Below are 15919 nucleotides of genomic sequence, written 5' to 3' on the forward strand. Positions count from 1 at the left end.
AAGTTAACTAGTTAGCTTAAAAAGTAAAGACTTAGGGCCTCCCGGGTGGTGCAAGCGGTTAAGACCGCACTATGAAGCAATCCACAGCCTCTGTAGCACGAGTTCAATCCCCAGCCAGCCAGGGAGCAACACAGACCTCTCCTGCCTCGCCTGCTGCTCCCCTCAGCAGTGTACTTCCGTCAATCTGCCTGTTCTATTTCTCACTCTGTCTCTGGTAAATCCTCTCATACCCAACACCGCTGGCCTGTACCCTAGCTCTTGTATGCATAAATAAATAAATCTTAAAAAAAAAAACAAAAAACTAAAGAGGCAATCTTAATAATATTGTTTTAAAAACCAAAAGATGAAAAACTGATAAGCTCACCAAATAATCTTAAATTCCATCCAGTTATCAAGATTTTGTTAGTCAGTGACTCTAAAATTCAATGACTCAATGATACTTTATAATGATAATTATTCTTTAAAGGTATATACAGTAGTACTTCTTAAAGTTTAGACAAATTAACTATCAGATAATAGAATATTTGATTTATTCAATAATACAAAAGAATATAACAAGAGCAGTACCAAATTCATTCAACTATTACCTTATTCAGCAATGCCACTTGGAACCCAGAGTACTCTTTCATATTAAGGTCTAGCAGTCTGTGAGGAACATCCTCTGAAATTCCCTGGAGCAGTTGTTGAAAATCTTTCCTATATGCCATTGATAAACCATGTGATCGGCTTCGGACTTTAATTCCAGTTTCCTGTACTACTTTTTTGCCAACAGATCCAATGACTCGATCAGATTCTATTTTGGCCTGAAGTAAAAATAAACAAGAGTAGTCTTGACATACTCTAAATAGCTTTGATCTTCCATAAACTACAAACAAGTGGCATAGTTTACATCAAGTACATGAAGAACTACAGCAAATAGAAATGCAGTTTTTCACTGGAAAGAAAATAGCAGTATTTTTACTCTTCAATTTGCATTTTAATCAGCAGTTAAGGTGGAGATAACAAAAGTAATAAAAAATTAATGTATTTCATACTACATGAGTAAATTGGCAAACAATATACTGCGTCATTATAGTATCTTTCAATGTGACTTGTGCCCCAGTGTTTATACAATCATTTGTTTAAAAGAAACCCCCATTTTGAAAGAAAAAAATCTAGATATTTTAAAATATAAGGCAAAAGAAACTGAAATTTCATTTAAGAAAAAGAACTCTAACAAATTTTTCAAAAGTGAAATAATAATCACATAAAGGAAGTCTAGGGTCACGTTAATGAAGCCATTTTCATAAAACAGAAATTATTTGAGATTAACATTTTAAAATTTAGCATAGCACATACTTAATACAGAATTATGTTGCTACATATGTTTTTAAGACATAATGTATTAATATAGTGGAACTCCCGTAGAACCATCAAGAAATTAGTCAAAATCATTCAAAATACTAGATGGCTTGCTCTTTCTTTCAACATTACCTGTTGACTCAGTTTTTTGAGGTATGAAATGACACTGTAACTAAGTCCATATTCCATACTGTCTGCTATTAAGTTAGGCGCTCCCATCATTCTAACAGCTTTCTTCAAAGGCTATATGAAAATATAAAATAATTTAATATTGTCAAAAATTCATGGCTACATGCATTAAGTCAACTTTGAAAATTTCTTCTCCCCCAAATTCTCCTTTTCTTCAATGAAAGTAAAAGTCATATTTGTATTTCAGTATGATCTCTGTCAATGGAAGACAGGTGTGAAATACTTCAAAAGGATTAAAGTCTGTAATCCAACCACCCAGAGCAAAAAAGAGTGAACTCCTGGACTACTTAGCATCACAAGAAACAGTAAGTTTGGAAGAAATGGGGAGAAGACACATTTCAGAGGTAGATATAAAATGAAAAGGAGTCAAGGAAGATAGAACATCTCCATTTGGGTAACTCTGGGTAGGTTGTGGCTCAATTACTCACTAGCTTTTTGACTCTGGACAAGGTTATATAACCCCACTGTGATTTAGTTTCTCATTTGTAAAATAGTAACAGGATCTATACTTCATAGGGTTATCATGGGATTAAATGAATTAATACATGAAATGGACTGAAAAAAGCACCTGGAACACAGTAGGCAATCAGTAGGTGTTAATCATAATTACTATCATTAAATGAGCTGACAAAACAGATAAACTATTAAAGAAAAATAAAAATGAGGCAAAAAGTATATAGTATTTACTATGGATGTGGTACAGTGAAATAATTTTCAATTGTTAAGATAGACTAACTGAAAATCACTTTGTGTAATGGAAAATATCACTAGCAGGAATCTCTGGCATATGTGATTAGGATAATGTCAGAAAAAGGATGAGAACCATTCACTGACATATAAGAAAGTATGTAAGTGCTGGTGTCAAACTGGTATCCAATGCCAGCTAATATTTAATATCCACATTGCTTTGACTAAATCCTCTAGGTTGCTATGAAACAAAAATGAATAAACATATGTAGCTGTTCATATTCAAAGTGTTTCTCCCTTTTCTCTCACTGACATGGCAGGCACTATGTGCTAGACACACAAAACTAATTTCTCTCAACTATAAAATACGATCTTTAAAGCTTAAGAAATTAATGTCTTATTAGGGACCATTTAAAAAGATTAGTTAAGTCAAATGCTGTAATATTCCTGTATTAACAGTGAGAGTAATGTTTAAAACTGCTTTTAGTGTAGTTCTTTTCCTTAAGAAATTACTTTTAATAAAACAATGTATTTAAATATGTTATTGATTTTATCTCCCATAATGCACTAGGTTTTAAGGAAATACAAATTTTGTGATTCTAAAAATATATGGGTCTAGGAGAATATATACTTATCTACTTAAAAGTATGTTTCTGGAGATTTGGGGAATAAAATAAAAACATCTTGTGCACATAAAAGAGAAAAAATTAAAAAACTGCAATTTTTCTTTTTTTTAAATTATGGAAACACTGGCTTATCACGTTGTATATGATTCAGAGGCATAGATGGTCACACCTCCTCAGAGGCATGTCCTCAACACCACACCCACCACCAATGCACCCAATCTTCCACTGTTTTTCTCCCCACTGTTTTTCTCTCCTCCTGATCCTGTGGTCTCAACTGCACAGTCAGAAAACTGCAATTTAAAAGGGTACTACAGCAATTGAGGTTAAAAGCCTAAATCCTAAATTCAGACTCCCTAAACAGACTAATCTTTCTATGACTTAGTTTCCTCATCTATAAAATAGAGTAACAACCATTTCTATCTTTTAGGATTATTATAAACTAAATAGTATAAATTAAATGAGGTTAATACATATAAAGTGCCTAAGATGGTAAAAGGTTTTGTAAATATACATACAAATGTATATACACACATAGGGAATGAGACATAGAGACAGTAAAAAGAAAAACATTATACATGTTCCTGTGATCATCATCATCATTATTATTATTCTGCAAATTCCTGAAACTTTTCTTTCCCAATAAATCTCTACTGGTCATTCATACATTCAATTTTCATCACATTTATAATAGCCAGAAATATTAAGTTTATAATAGCTATAATTAAATTTTTTTAATTAACAAGTTTTATTTTAACAATATTATTCTTACCCCAAGATAGTAGGGAGGCATTGTCTTCAAATAACTTTCAAATGACTGTCTCCACTTCAATGTTGGTTTTGCTTTATGTACTTTAAACAAGTCATCTAAAAATGTTTAATGTGAACAAACTATCAATCAATGAAAGAAGTTCCATTTTTAATGTCTGCTTTCTTATTTATAAAAGAGAAGAACATCAGATACAGATTTTTAACAAAATTAAAAGCGGCAATATTTTAAAAATGAAAAGATGCCAATTGTGATCTAAAATTACATGTAATAATAAAGATAGAATCAGAAAAAACATAAGGACAATCTATACCCTATCTAGACCAGGACATGGTAGAAATTTGAGGAAATAAAGCATATGTAATGTTTTCTATAAAATATACCAACTAATATTTTAGCTATAACTTTTAAATCTGATATGACTCCATCCTGAAGAAGAGTCTTCTACAATAGTACTCCTCAAAAAATTAAAAATTTTAAAACAAATTTTCCCATTAAAAAGAAAAACTGTCAAATGAAAAAGCATAAATTCTTGGACAATACACTTAGATCTCTTATGAACATGCTTCTACAAAATACAAATATGTTTCTACCAAATGTAAAGTTGGCATTACCCATTCTATAAGAAATGCAACCAGTAGAAAAATTAGAAAATTAAAAATTTTAAAACAATACTTTTATTATGTTTATAAGAATCAAAGGTGTTTTGACACTGACTTAATTTACCACAAAAATGAACAGGTTGTTAGGCATGTTCAATATTTTAGAGTATTAAAAACATTTTCACTGGGGCCTCCCTGGTGGCACAAGGGGTTAAGTCTCAGCACTATGAAGCTATCTGCAACCAATGCAGCACAAGTACGTTCGCTGGGCAGGGAGCTAACCCACACAGTGCAGCAGACCTCTCCTGTCTAGCCCACTGCTCCCCTCAGCAATGTATCAGTCAACCCGCCTGTTCTACTCCCCACTCTGTCTCTGGTGAATCCTCTCACCTCCCCTACCACACACCTAATCGCCTATACCCCAGTTTTTGGATGCTAAATAAAATAAATCTTAAATTTTTTTTCATTAATTTCCAGAAGACAAAATTTACAGAGATGTTCCAAAAGTTTGTTTTAAGGAATATTTCTATGTATACTGAGTCAAAGAGAAGAGAATATGACAAGACTGTCTTACCTAAAAGGGGAAGGAGGACTGGGTAATTATAAGGCATCACAAATAAGTTGACACAGTTCAATGCTGTACTGGCTTTCAAGTAACCAAAGGGATGACCAAGTTCGCTATATTTTGCACTATTGCTCACATATACCTGTTAAAAAGAGTGGTTAAGACTGTGTTAATAACTTTGGCAGAATGTTACATAAACAAATAACTCAATTTAACCTTTTTTTTGTTTATTTAGAGAAAGCAAGTTTATTAAGGAGAAAAGGAACAGAAACAAAGTGGGACTCCCAGGCCAGTAGAATCAGGTCAGGGAGGGGCTCAATTTAACTTTTTAAGAAACATCTCATTTCAATTTTTAAATCATGTAATTCCTCAGCTCACCTGCCAACATGTTTGAGGAGATTTCCTTTCCAGGATAAACTGAGTCAGTGGGGAAGGTTCCAACTCATATTTGTCAAAAGGCAATTTGTCAATAACCATTGGTTCACAGTCTGTACAGGAAAACTTCACTATAGGATGAGATGTTCGAGGTGGCTAGAGGAGAAAATCTTACTATTACTACTTACACAAAATACCAGAAACAAACTCATTTTCAGTCTGTCTCTACCAAAATTTACTCAGTTTCTCAGTTTTGCTGGTGAGAGTTTAATTTACTACTGCAAATACCATTCACATTGTTAAAAAGTGAACAGAAAATCCTTGAAAATGTAATGGTTAAATTATACAATGGTCACAGAAAAAGATGAAACAGTTAAAATTCTATACAAAATAAAATTATCTTTAGGTCTCAAAATGATATTTAATAGAAGTTAAATACACAATTTTGAAATAAGTAATAATTTTTACAATATATATAGAAACCATAAGTCCTCACTTGTAGCAATTTTACTATATAACTGTATAATTTATACTATTGTATAGAAATTGCTTCTAACCTTGGTTAGTTAAGTTTTTGGCTATATATTAGGGCACATATAATATTTATTTATAAATTATGTGTAAATTACTAATGTATAGGTAGATAATAAAATATATGCCAAAAGAATATTTAAAAATAGGAGGAAATAAATATAAATGGAAGTTCTAGAGTTTTCCTCCCTTAAGCTAGTAGACTTTTGGTTAACCCTGTGGTGTATACACTCTGCTTTGGACTACCTATTCTAGAGGCACAAAAAACAATGCTTCAAAGGAAAAAAAAGAAGACATGCTACTCTATTTTCCCTGTAATAGTGTCCTTCCTAATAGTGTCCTTCCTCATCACATGAAGGTTGGTGAAGGAAATATGAGCTGTAAAGAAATAATTTGGAATTGTATAAGCAGAAAGAAGTCTAGATATTACATTTGGAGAGTCCAACAAATGGCAGCAGAGTGAAGACACCAGGCTTGCCTCCTATGTGTATTCCACAATGAAATTGCAGCAAAGTCAATAATCCCTGAAAGGTAAATGGACAACTACAGCATATATCTGAAGCAGTGGTCCTGTAGAAAGGGGTAGGAAAAACTTTAACTGGATTGTTTGTAGTGATCACAGGGCAGTACAACTTATGAGAGGCAGGAGTGACTGCCATATGGAGGCCCCATACAGTTACTGACACAGGGGCACATACCCACATTGGTTTTGGGAGACCAGGTACTGTACTAGATAAGAGGTTGCAGAGTTGGCATTCAGAACAGAGGGTGCAATACTGGAGAAAATAAAGGAGTAAGGGGTGTGGAGTAATGATTACTGACTTGAGCCTAAGAGCACAAATACAGAACAACTGGAGCCAGAACCCTGAGGAAGAACCAGATTGGGCCACCTGTGTCTCCTCATAGACAAGGCTATTATTTGCAGTGTAAGGCTGTGACACTGAAATACCTGCTACTCACTATTGCCAAAACCCAGATATCAACTGACCTTCACTACTAGAGGTTAAGCACCTGTATATAAGCAACAGGAGTAAGTACCCCAGGGAAAGGCTCAAAACTGGAAAAGCACATAGAAAGAACCCTTAGTCTCATTCTATACACCGATGGCTCCAAATCCTCTATTGCTGGTACCAGATCTCTCTCCTGTCTCTTATGTATCCAAGTGTCTACTGAACTAATTTGAATCTTCTATAGCTCCCTCAGACACATTATCATCCAATTCATTTTTTCTACCCCAAACCACACAACTTATTTTGAAAACCTAGATGGTTATTATTCTAATCCACATTTCACTGTAACAATGATATGGATGAAAAAAACAAATTCTAAACCACTTAGAACATATATACATGGCAGTTGCTTAGTATCTAGTTATTGTTCCATCAATACTAAATTCTCATCTCTCTAGAAATTTATCTTCCACTCCTTACATTCTAATTCATGCTTTCATTTCTCAGACTAAATATTTTTTTGATGAAAATACTGAGATCCAAGAGAAAAAGTTAAAAGATAATCCTCTAGAACCTGGCCTCCACCAAAAAATCTATTATTTACTGTATTATCTGCTATGTTATCTGAACAGTTAATATAAGCTCAAAATATGAAAGGTCTCAAAAAGGCTTCACTTTAATTCAAAAATGATAGTTACATGAAACATTACTAAAGACTGCTTAATGATCTTTGAAATATAATTCTTATTTTCTAAAGGTAGTACCAAAAAGAATTACTGCTATGCTCTCCCACAAGATATCTCACAATGTCCTCACAGATTAGAAAAAACTGACAGCCCTGCCCACAATATGGTGAAATACAGGCCAAAATCAATCTCTCTCCTAAAAACAATTATAAAAAAATAAAGGACTATTACAAGCTCCTGGAAAAATCAAGACTCTTCCAACTGGACATCAGGACATCTCCAGGAAGATCAAATGCTGGAGAAAGATACCACTCCCTGTAGGTACCTGGAAGCACTGAGCAGGGTACCCTAACTGGCCACAGATGCCTCTGCCACCAAATCCCAGCAGGGCCCCAGCCTGGGGCTCTCAACATTCTCATTTACATTGGAGACCCTCAGAGACTATTGGATACCCCCTCCCCGCCAGGTGAGAAACCATGACCCCAACACCTGCACATGGCATCCCAGGAGAAAGAGAGAGCCTGAACTGCAAACTTCCACTTTTTTTTCTTTCTCACCTGAGCCGCATATGGGAGGGCCTTAAACAATTAATTCAGAAGTGCATACCACTCAGCCTTCTGGCATCCCACAACGGGGCCACAACACTGGTCGCAGCTCCTCAGAGGGTACAGAGCCCTAAGGTGCAAGTTTTGTCTTTATTTTTTTTTTCACAATTCTTTTACCTTCTGTTACTCTTCCTTTTATTTTCTTTCTTTTCTTTTTCCTGAGTCACAACTTCAAAGGAGATAGCAGACCCTGGGAACATCTTACTCAGTTTTACTGCGATCTCCCCACTGGTAGACTAGGCAAAAACAGCAACCACTAGGCTCCTTGGGAGCCAAGAGTCCCTGAACTTTAATTCTTTTCTTTCTTTTTTTTTTCGGTCCTCTCTTTTATATTATTTTTCTTTTTTTCTCTTTTCCTTTCCTCCTTTTTCTCCTCCCTTTTTCTCTCCTTTCCTTTCCTTTTTTTTTTTTGGGGGGGGGGCTTGTTTTCCTCCTTTTTTTCTATTTTCATTTTTTTCTTGTTTCTTCTTCTCCTCTATATTTTCTTTCTTTCTGCTTTCTCAAGAAAGACCTAGCAGTTCAACACAGAAGTACATCCCATTCACCCCCTGCAGGCACCCCCAAAGAAATGGGCCCTAGATTGTGCCTGGCAGTGTAGCTTTCTACATAGGACTCTTGGCTAACCCAGGCTGAGGCTCTGAATCCCACTTTATGTAGTGGAGGTTGGGCAGGCAGGGGCTCCTGGGGCAAATCATAGCTCATACCAGCATCTACCAGAGCAGAAGCATGCCCAGGTAGGAAACCCCCACCGGACCCAGCATTCCCTGACATTGTGTAGGAACGCATGAAAGTGCTACCCACTAACATAAGCCATCTGGCAGACTCATGCCCAGGTAGCAATTGTGGGAACCCTCCAATTCCAGTGGCCCCCATTGCCCTAGGAGGAGCAACTGGCAGTCCTGCCCCTCACCAGTGGTCCAGTTGAAGGGAACTGTGGAGTCCTCAGTCCCTACCTCTAACCACCAGCTACAGAGGCCCAGGCACTAGGCAGACATATCCACACCCCAGCAAGAACACAGCAGTCATGTCCACCAGTACCAGTATGGGGGCGCTATACATACCACAAAGCCAAAAGCAAACAATGGGAAGAAAGAAAAATACAAGTGGTTAAGCAAACTCTCATGGGAACAATACACCACAAAAAGAAAATCAGCCTCCAGAACCCAACACTGACACAAGAGACTATCTCTTCCTGACAGATAAAAACTTCAGAATTGCCGTGGTGAAAACACTTGAAGATGTAAGAGAAAAAGCAGGAAGGGAAAAGAAGAAATACTGCAAAAACTATTTGACACCATGAGGAAAAGAAATATAAGAATCCCAAAAGGTGAGGAGAGAGAAAAAGGAAATGAGCTACTATTCAGGGAAATAATCAAAGAGAACTTCCCAAATATGAAGAAGGATAAGAAAACAGACTTACAGAAAGCTAGAAGAATACCAAATCAACATAATGAGAGGAAACTACAGCAAGACACATGATGGTAAAGCTTCCAAGAGTCTACTACAAAGAAAAAAATAATGAAGTTGACAAGGGGAAAGAAACAGATAACCTACAAAGGAAAACTGATTAGGGTGACATCATATTTCTCAGAAGAAACACTCTGGGCAAGAAGAGAATGGAGTGATATTCAACTAACTCCATGACAAAAATGCCAGCCAAGAAAACTTTGCCCTGCAAAAAGCTCTCCTTCCTCTATGAGGGAAAAATAGGGACCTTCTCAGACAAACAAAATCTTCAGAAATCCACTACTACTAAACCCCCACTCCAAGAAATATTACAAGAAGCCTTACAATCTAAACCAAAAGAGGAATGAACAGGAAAAACAGAACAAGGTAATGAATAGAACCACAAAACAATGGACACAATGACAATTATAGGCTTCTATGTATCAATAATCACCATAAACATAAATTAACCAAACTCATCAATAAAGAAGACAGAGTAGCAGGCTGGATCCAATCTTCTGCCGTCTCCAAAAAACATACCTAACTGCTAAAGATAAACATAGATTTAAAGTAAAGGGTTGGAACACAATTATACAAGTAAATGGACCCCAAAAGAAGGCAGAGACAGCCATACTTATATCGGATAAAATAGGCTTCAAACTAGAAAAATGACTACTCAAAAAAAAAAGGTATTAATAAGACTGAATCAGCATTAATTTGTCTAAATTTACTCTATTACTGTAAGAACTATATAGTTAATACTGATAATTCATGACAGCCATTCAAAAAGTCTGTTTCTAAAAATAATTTATATAAACAAGACTAGAAAATCTTTTCTATCTTAAACCTTCAGACTTGAAACACTGAATATAACTAAAATTATGAAAGGCAACATGAATTTCTGACTACATCCTAAAAGATTACAGGAAAACTATCAAAATTATTTTCCAGGGCCTCCCCAGTGGCGCAACGGTTGAGCACTGGGTTGCGAAGCTGCCTGCAGCCTCTGCAGCGCCGGTTCGATCCCCAGACACCAGAGGAGGGTCCCACATGGCGCGCAGACCTCTCCAGCTGCCCGCTGCTCCCCTCAGCAGTGTACTTCGGTCCTTCTGCCTGTTCTGCTCCCCGCTCTGGCTCTGGTGAATTCTCACCCTCCCGCGCTTCTGACTGTACCCAGTGCTTGTATAAATAAATAAATCAATCTTTAAAAAAAAAAAAAAATTATTTTCTAAGTTTTCAGTGAAATTCTAAATTGTATCCCAGAAATAACTCCTAATGTTATATCATGTTTAAAGTCTAAGGAGAAACACTTATTATATCTATGATTCTGTACCCAGATGCCAATAATAAAAACATATGAATAGTATTAGTTTTAAAGGAAACAGATGACTTTTTTCTATTATTTCATAATTAACAATATAGTATACTAAAGCAAAGAATAGCTTAGTATAGCACCTTAACACCTAATTCCATGTATTAGCCGTATTTTTAACTGATAGCAGTACTTAAAATTAGTCTAAAAAGAAGCTAAAAGATTAGTGTTACAAAGTCACAGTATCTGTGGTACTTACTAGTGTTGGAGAATTCTGATCTGGCCAAAAAGATTCTGGAACAGGCCAATGACCTATAGGAACCCCAGTTTTAGGATTTGGTCTGACATATATGAGTTTGTGACAGCTATGCCAAGGTTGAGATCCAAAAGGCCTTGATATATCTGGCTGCCCATCTATAGTAAAGAAATTATGACAAAGAAAAGATACATCATTAATGGTTTGAAATATATAAAAAGTTAAAATTATATCTATTATTATTTAACAAAAATATCCTAATACTTGTTCAATTCTAGATGTTCTTAAATGGCAGAATACTATCATGCCTGCTTAACATTTAGACTAGATTAAAATTCACTAGAGAGTAAAGTCTGCAAATTCCATCTAAGAGTTCGATAGTTAAAAGGAGGTCCAACAGCATCCTTTGTTTGTCTAGTCAGAGCATGTAAAGCACACTTTATGGTAAATACTTGTTTAATGAATGATATCTTTTTCCCACCAGATGGTAAGGGCAAACACCCATTTGCCTTCTTCATCATTGCTGTTGGCTTGTAAATACTATGCGAATATTGCTAAATGAGTATTAAAAAATTTTAACTAATAACAAAACCTAGTAACAATAACAGAATCTAATAACAAAAAAATTTAATATACAAATTCACATTCAATGCACTTTAAAATAATTCTAGCAAAATAACAGTTCAAGACACTAAACATTTACTTAATGTCTAATTCTAAGTCAAACAAGACAATTTTAAGTAATTTCATGTCTAACAATTGAATTAAATATTTGGGTTTTTTTTTAATCCAAATACCCTGATACAATTTATATAATCTTACCACTTTCTGCTCTTTTTCTATAATTCCCTCTGAGGATACCTGGTTTTGTTTTGTGTTTTTTTCCACATCTGTAATGACCTTTTTCTTCTCCCAATTACCCACTCTAGTGGATTACCTCTGCCAAGTATCATTAATAACTTTCTAACTCTTGATACAAGCTACATCATACAATGCAGAGGGACCCAAATGTCTACTGGTTCTAGTTTAACACCTTTTACCCTCTGGCTAATATGTAATAGTTCATGATCACAGAATATATGCGAATAAAGCCAGATGGGTTTGGATGGAATGAAAAGAATTAATCTTCAATGACAAAGGCTGGTTCCTCACTTTTGCAATCACACAAACCATTTGGTTCTGACCAGTTTGATCCTGAGGAAAAAAATGAAGTTAAGAAATTAAATAAACACACTGGATTGAAAACGCAAGGGAAATAAGGGACATGGGAGAAACATGTAACTTGAGCGAGGCATTACAATAGTAAAAAGGAAATATGAGGTTGTTAGTTCATAAATGCTTGAAATGGGTTTTGGCTCTTATAAAATTTCAGGCTATGAACAATCACTGAAAAAGAAAACAGAACCACTACCTTGACTTTTCTATTTAATCTTCCCTCTCTCCAATTGTAATTTCATCATCTTAATTATTTGGCATTGTTAATTTTAAAGTCAGGTCATCATAATTTTTCAGTTTCAATCAAATCATTGATAGAGCAACTTTAGAAAATATGCAAGAATAGTGTAATAATACCTTCTACAGGGGAAGGATCTGGTCCTGCTTTTTCAAAGTTTATTACCACCCCACTTTGAACTTTCTGCACCAAGGACTCCAGACACTGATTAAGCATTCTTGGAGAACACACAGAGTAAGAGCGGCCTAAGATAAAAAGAAAAAGTAGTTAGTTGTAGAAATTCTTACCTCGATCAAAAAAGAACCATAATGTGATTTCTGAGAGTATTTATTAATGTAAGTTCAATGGCAAAGTTTGACATTTCATTATCTTATGTAAGAATAAATAAAAAGTCATTTCAATCAACCAAAAATTCTATTCTGTACACAAATTTTTTCTTCCAATTATAGGTATATGAAAAATAGAAATCTCAGACTGGACAAACCACAATTTTAAAAAATCAAACTACATAAGCCAATATTATAAACATACACAACACCTCTATTTACTAACTGCCCATAGCAGCTACCCCAAAATTATTTAACTAGCCTGCCAGAAGTTATTGCATTTTTAAGTATTTGTAATTTACTAAGGTAGCATGTGTTTTTCGGAATTTTATTTGCCTTACATATTTGGGAAATATCGATTTTTTTTTTTAATTTTTTAAAAAGATTTATTTATTTATTTATACGAGCACTGGGTACAGCCAGAAGCGCGGGAGGGTGAGAGAATTCACCAGAGCCAGAACAGGGAACAGAATAGGCAGACTGACGAAATACACTGCTGAGGGGAACAGCAGACGCGGCAGGAGAGGTCTGCCACGCCATGTGGGACCCTCACCTGTGGCTGGGGATCGAACCGGGGATCAAATGGGCACTGCAGAGGCTGCGGGCAGCTTCACAGCCCAGCGCTCAACCACTGCACCACCAGGGGAGGCCCCGGGAAATAGCGATTTTAAATGAATTTCCCTTTTGTACTTTTTAACCCATAGTATTTTTAGTTAAAAAACATTAAAAATGCTAGTGACTAAGAAAAAACAGTAGGGAAAAATCTCTTAAAGAGGAATTACCAACAAGTGTATCTCAACTTGTGCTGTCCCATATTGTAGTCACTGACGACATATGGCTATTGACACAGGGATAGTCCCAAATGAAACGCACAGTAAATATAAAATATATGGCAGATTTTACAGACTTTAAAAAAAGTTAAGTGTCTCAATTTTCAGTATAAATTTCATGTTGAAATATTATATATTGACTTAAAGAAAAAGACTGAAATAAATTTCACCTTTTTCTTTTTAATGTGACTGCTATAAAACTTGTAATTACATATATGTAAGTTCTATGATATGATATAATACTATTTGTGCTGATCCAGACCAATGCTGAAAGCCTTGAAACTAAAACTCAATTATCTTACAGTGCTATTTGCAAGAAGCTCTACACGAAAAAGTCCTATTTTACAAATTCAACTTATTATTTCCAAACACAAATATACCATTAGATTTGACAAGCAAGTTAACTAATTTATACTTAACATATGATTTGTTAAAGGTTACACAGAAGAAAGAACATGAGGTATTAGTGATTCAAGTCCTCAGAGTTAGCTATACTTAGAAGAACAAGTATCATGTAACAAACATCTTACCTGTACATGATAATGATGGCTATAATCATAAAAACACCTACCAATTTTTGAGTATCTATGTGTCCAGCACTATTCTTTTTTTTTTTTCCAGCACTATTCTAATTGCCTTAAATTTTATTTTGTCACAGAAACAATCTTATGCATTACTTTCTCCATTTTACAAATGAGAAAACTAAAGTACAGAGATGTTAACTAATTTATCCAACTTAGTACAACAGTATAGGCAAGAGTCAAATTCTTATGGGGTATTAGAATCTTTACGCTGGGCACACTTTGCTCATGTTTTATGTATTTAAGCATATAAATAAAACAATACATAAAAAGACTGATCATCTAAAAACACTATTTAGGGCCTTCCCTGGTGGCACAGGGGTTGAAGGCTGGGCTATGAAGCTGCCCACAGTCTCTGCAGCGCCGGTTTGATCCCCGGCCACCGGGTGAGGGTCCCACGCAGACGTCTCCTGCTGCCCACTGCTCCCCTCAGCAGTGTACTTCGTCAGTCCGCCTGCTCTGCTCTCCACTCTGGTGAATTCTCTCACCCTCCCGCGCTTCTGACTGTACCCAGTGCTTGTATAAATAAATAAATCTTTTTTTTAATTAAAAAAATAAAAACACTTAGAAAACTATAAAAAGCTATTTTATTTCACAAAATTTAAGCATATTCCCAAGATGTCATTAAAAAATGAAAGTATCTAAATGTGTAATGGTGGCAATTCTTTCTCCTATCTGTGTCATCAATTAATTGATGAGAAAAGCACAAGTAAATGATTTATGATCCTTGTATGAAATAAAATTACCAACAAAAAAATGTTTTATGAAAATTTAAAGAAAAAAATGAATGAACTTGAATCACTGGGCATGTAATAAAAATCTATTAATCTTTCTGAATGTTAAAAAGAAATGTCAAATTCTGTTACCTTTACAAAGTTAAGTCTATAGTCTATATTTCTTTTAGTCTCTATGTCAAAACACACCCTTTGGAATGTATGGCACTTTGTAGTGAAAACAAAGTTTCTAGGATCATTCATTGTATCTGTGAGACAAGTACACACCTTCAAGTTAAGAAGCTGGCTCCCTTATGATAATATAGAATATACAAACACAAATCAAACTAGTAAATCTGAAGGCAGTAAAGTGAAACACTGTCTCACAGCAATCTATTAGTATTAGCCCTTTAATAAAACCAAGAAGAAACAAAAGAATATTTCTAAGTTGAGAAGCAGTCCTTCTGGAGGTTAAACTCAATTTACTTAGTGCAGAAAAGTCATAATTCTTATGAAATGGTTTTTGACCTTGATACTTCCACCAAATTCTACTAGGCATGGTTTTTTTTTTTTGGTTAGGTTTTTTTTTTTTTTTTTTTAAGTTGCTATCATCCCCAGACTTTCCCCAAACCTGCTTCTCCCTGCCTCAGTGCATATTCCAGTTATTTACCTGCAGTTGTTTTTTTGTTTTGTTTTGTTTTTTTTGGGACCCTCGCCGGTGGCCGGGGATCGAACTGGCGCTGCAGAGGCTACGAGCAGCCTCGCAACCCAGTGCTCAACCGCTGCGCCACCAGGGGAGGCCCCATTACCTGCAGTTGTTCAGGGCAGCTTAATCATTTGGGAATCATCTTTGATTCCTTCTTCCCTCATTGACCCCATCCTTGGTTCTCTTTTGCATAGGACCAAATCTCACCTCCTCCAAACCTAGCACTTCAGAATGAAATACTGTAACCTCTTACTAGTTTCCCTGCTTCCAATTCTTGCCATTTTATAGTATATTTTCATCTAGTAGCTGAAGTAATTTCTTAGAAACAGAAACCAGATGTCACTTTCTATAAAAAGCCCTCCAATGGCTCCCC

At 35.4% G+C, this 15919-nt stretch overlaps 1 protein-coding gene across 2 annotated transcripts in view; it reads right to left on the reverse strand.

Annotated features, from left to right (window-relative positions):
* Positions 1 to 15919, reverse strand: part of INTS6 (integrator complex subunit 6) — a gene marked incomplete at its 5' end in the record, with an annotated part of 84822 nt that overhangs the window by 10947 nt on the left and 57956 nt on the right. For both annotated transcript variants that reach the window (XM_084235147.1, XM_084235146.1), the window contains 7 exons: positions 588 to 803; positions 1474 to 1584; positions 3613 to 3707; positions 4786 to 4918; positions 5155 to 5307; positions 10941 to 11095; positions 12510 to 12635. In XM_084235147.1, the coding sequence (XP_084091273.1) occupies positions 588 to 803; positions 1474 to 1584; positions 3613 to 3707; positions 4786 to 4918; positions 5155 to 5307; positions 10941 to 11095; positions 12510 to 12635 (989 nt within the window). The remainder of the gene's footprint in view (positions 1 to 587; positions 804 to 1473; positions 1585 to 3612; positions 3708 to 4785; positions 4919 to 5154; positions 5308 to 10940; positions 11096 to 12509; positions 12636 to 15919) is intronic.

This window comes from Talpa europaea (genome assembly GCF_964194135.1).
Source record: "Talpa europaea genome assembly, chromosome: 6".
NCBI lineage: Eukaryota > Metazoa > Chordata > Mammalia > Eulipotyphla > Talpidae > Talpa > Talpa europaea.